Below are 3,185 nucleotides of genomic sequence, written 5' to 3'. Positions count from 1 at the left end.
TGTCTTTAGCTCGATTAGTGAGCGAGTCAAGGCCTTGCAATTGCTTCGTAATTGGTTGCTCGATGGCTGCACCTGCTGTTTATACTCTACATGCAATGGAGAGACAGAAGTTTCCTGGTTGGAAAACTGGGTTTTCTGTTTGTATTCCTTCTAGCTTAAATGGAAGGAGAATAGGGCTGTGTAAGCAACACCTCAAAGATCTCTATATAGGTCAAATATCACTTCAAGCCATTGATTTTGGAGCTTGGAGATGATTACATTCTCTCCACTACAAGACTCCTGCAAGTTGTTAATATCTCTTCCTAGGTCGAGTCTGATTGGTTTTAGACAGTTTGTTGAGCTCTGTGTACTGATGTCTAGCAAATCTAAGGTCCGCGGATTATTGTTCTTCAACTGTTTTAGTTTTGAAAGGCCTTCTGCAGTAGCACAGTTTGCATACCCTCAGAATCTAAAACCATGGCATTAGCTGGTCGTATGGGCCAACTCTAGGGGAAATGGCTTTGGTGGCTTTCGCAATATAACTTTCTTCACTTTTGACGGTGTTTTCCAATGCTTAGCTTCTTGAAACTTATGTTTTTTTTTTTTTTTTGCTCACGGTTGATTCGCTGTGCTGCAGGTTTTGAACATCACAAATGGAATTAGCAGATCGAGCAGTCGGGCTACTACTATCTTCGATCAGCTTATCCATATTCACATACTATACTTTCTGGATCATCATCCTGGTAAGAGGCAACACCATATAGTTCATCTCCCCTAAGTTCGTTTAAAAGACACTGTCAGTTTGATGTACCATTGTCATATAATGTTTTGGATACTACAAGAAAAAAGCTCACTGTGTTATAATTTTCCTTTGTACAGCCATTTGTAGATAGTGATCATTTCATCCACAAGTACTTCTTGCCCCAAGACTATGCCATTCTCGTACCTGTCTTCGCTGGCATAACCCTCCTCTCTCTCCTTTCCGTATTTATCGGCATGGTCATGCTCAAATCAAAAAAGAAGAAGGCATAATTTCAACCTTAGCTTTAGACAAAGTTCTGATTATTTTCTTAAGTTGTGCCTACTTTGTTTTGGTCTTTGAGATGATTAGTCCTGAAGTTTAAATGGTGTAGTTGAACCCGTCCGAGACGTCCTATTGTCTGAATACGTAAAGACATACTGTAAAATTCAAGTTTTGGTTTTCTTGGAAATCTTTATCTTATAAATCTGACTGATCATTATCAGAAACATTATGTTATGGTGGATTTTAGGCTCCCTAACCCATTTGCAGAAGATAATAATGATTTAGGTGAATTATGATGACGTTTTTTCGAATCTAATTTTGAGTTTTTGACTGTTGTTTCTTCTTTTGTCTTTTTGTGTGTTTCTGCATAAGGCAGTTACTAATCTATTTTATTTTCTGGTTTTGTCTTCTATAGATTTTTAAAAAATTAATTAAAATTGACTGATACGATACAAATTCATTTTGTTAGCCATACCTTTGGTCGAACTCACGAATCTTTGCAAGAAAAATATAGCATAATTTTAGTGCTTAAATGTTGAGAAAAGAAGAAATAAATATTATGATAAATAGTAGTAGTCATCATAATCTAAGAGCTGGCAAAGGCATTAGACACACACACACACACAAGTGAGTTTCTATCTTCTCTTTGCAATAATGATATGTCTTGTAATGAATTTTATTTTGACTTATCTTATGGAATTTAATCATGGCTTTATTAGCTTTATTAAAATCTCATTAGTCTAATGCTGTACTTACTTAGTGCTTATGGATAAATCATTTCAAGTCATCTTCGTACACTTTCAATAAAAGAAAAAAAATCAAATACTTCTTTTTTTGGTCGACCAACAAAGAAAAATCAAATACATACAATTCAATTTCATTTTTGTTGTTTCTTATTTTGGCCACACACGCTTTGAATTGTGTTCTACCACAATTGTATAGACTATTCTTTATTTCAACAAAAAAGCTGTCATTAACTATTTGCTAAATTGAGTTTCAAAATTTTGGAAGGTGTAGTAGATTCGATTTCTTCAGACCAGACTAATAAATGCATGTTTTTTTTCTTTTGAATATTTTATTTTCCTATTATTATTATTTTTTAAATGTATCGTCGGCTTCCGTAGTTACATAAAAAGAAAGTGAAAGAGCTTACAAAAAAAAAAACATTCTTTCTATCTAGTTGTTGTTGTTGTTGTTGTTGTTGTTGTTCACATTATAAAATACGAAGTATCACTCGAATCCGGATCCGAATTACGGCAACGGATCTTTATCTTGACGGCGCCGGAGTTTTCGGATAACAGCAGCGCTACTCACTTCACTTGTGGTGGTTGTTGTTGTGAGTTAATCGGGAATTCTGTTTTTTTTTTTTTTTTTTTTAAATGGGTTGCGTTAACTCGAAGCAGACGGTCTCTGTGACGCCTGCGATAGATCACTCATTCAGAGAAAATGAAAACAATAATGAGTGTTCTGGATCGGGTCGGGAGGATCCGCCTATCCCGACGTTGAAGAAGCTCGTCTCATGGAGGAGTAAGAGTGGTAAGAGGAGGAGTCAGAAGACCGGTAGTAGTGAGTTGGGTAGCGAGTCTGGTCGTGCTAGTGACTCGCTGAGTTTCCGTCTCGGTAATTTCAGTAGATACCTTGAAGCTGAGCATGTCGCTGCTGGTTGGCCTGCTTGGTTAAGCAACGTTGCTGGTGAAGCTATCCATGGTTGGGTTCCCCTTCGATCCGACTCTTTCGAAAAGCTCGAAAAGGTTCGACTTTTCTTGTGAATGTTGTTTGTTTTTGTGGTTTTAATGGAGGTAAGTAATGGAGTTTAGATTTTGGTTTTATGTAGATCGGACAAGGTACTTATAGCAGCGTGTTTCGTGCGGTGGAGAATGAAACGGGGAGGATTGTTGCATTGAAGAAGGTGAGGTTTGACAATTTTGAGCCAGAGAGTGTTAAGTTTATGGCAAGAGAGATTTTGATACTTAGAAGACTTAACCATCCCAACATTATCAAACTGGAAGGTTTGATCACTTCCAAACTATCTTGCAACATACAACTTGTGTTCGAGTATATGGAGCATGATCTTACTGGTCTTCTTTCTTCCCCTAACATTAAATTTACGACGCCACAGGTTGGTTTGTATATATCATTATCGTCCATAATGTTGGTGGAGTTTTGTTTTATGTATTTGGTT

The 3,185-nt window shown here is 36.8% G+C and overlaps 2 protein-coding genes across 5 annotated transcripts in view; both read left to right on the top strand.

The window, feature by feature from the left end:
- LOC109129396 (dolichol phosphate-mannose biosynthesis regulatory protein-like) overlaps positions 1 to 1,182 on the top strand; it is a 4,320-nt gene extending 3,138 nt beyond the window's left edge. Inside the window, exons 1-3 of one of the 2 annotated variants that reach the window (XM_019237495.1) lie at positions 7 to 539; positions 617 to 722; positions 859 to 1,182. In XM_019237495.1, the coding sequence (XP_019093040.1) occupies positions 633 to 722; positions 859 to 1,011 (243 nt within the window). In that variant the 5' untranslated portion in view covers positions 7 to 539; positions 617 to 632 and the 3' untranslated portion in view covers positions 1,012 to 1,182. Of the gene's footprint in view, positions 1 to 6; positions 540 to 616; positions 723 to 858 lie in introns of those variants that run through there. The other variant, XM_019237494.1, reaches the window with a different exon arrangement.
- LOC104751301 (probable serine/threonine-protein kinase At1g54610) overlaps positions 1,849 to 3,185 on the top strand; it is a 12,913-nt gene continuing 11,576 nt past the window's right edge. Inside the window, exons 1-2 of one of the 3 annotated variants that reach the window (XM_010473216.2) lie at positions 1,849 to 2,754; positions 2,838 to 3,122. In XM_010473216.2, the coding sequence (XP_010471518.1) occupies positions 2,383 to 2,754; positions 2,838 to 3,122 (657 nt within the window). In that variant the 5' untranslated portion in view covers positions 1,849 to 2,382. The remainder of the gene's footprint in view (positions 2,755 to 2,837; positions 3,123 to 3,185) is intronic. The other 2 variants (XM_010473218.2, XM_019238093.1) reach the window with 2 other exon arrangements.

This window comes from Camelina sativa, chromosome 16 (assembly GCF_000633955.1).
Source record: "Camelina sativa cultivar DH55 chromosome 16, Cs, whole genome shotgun sequence".
NCBI classification, from domain to species: domain Eukaryota; kingdom Viridiplantae; phylum Streptophyta; class Magnoliopsida; order Brassicales; family Brassicaceae; genus Camelina; species Camelina sativa.
The sequence above is the reverse complement of the archived record's forward strand: the minus strand, read 5'-3'. Positions and strand labels throughout refer to the sequence as shown.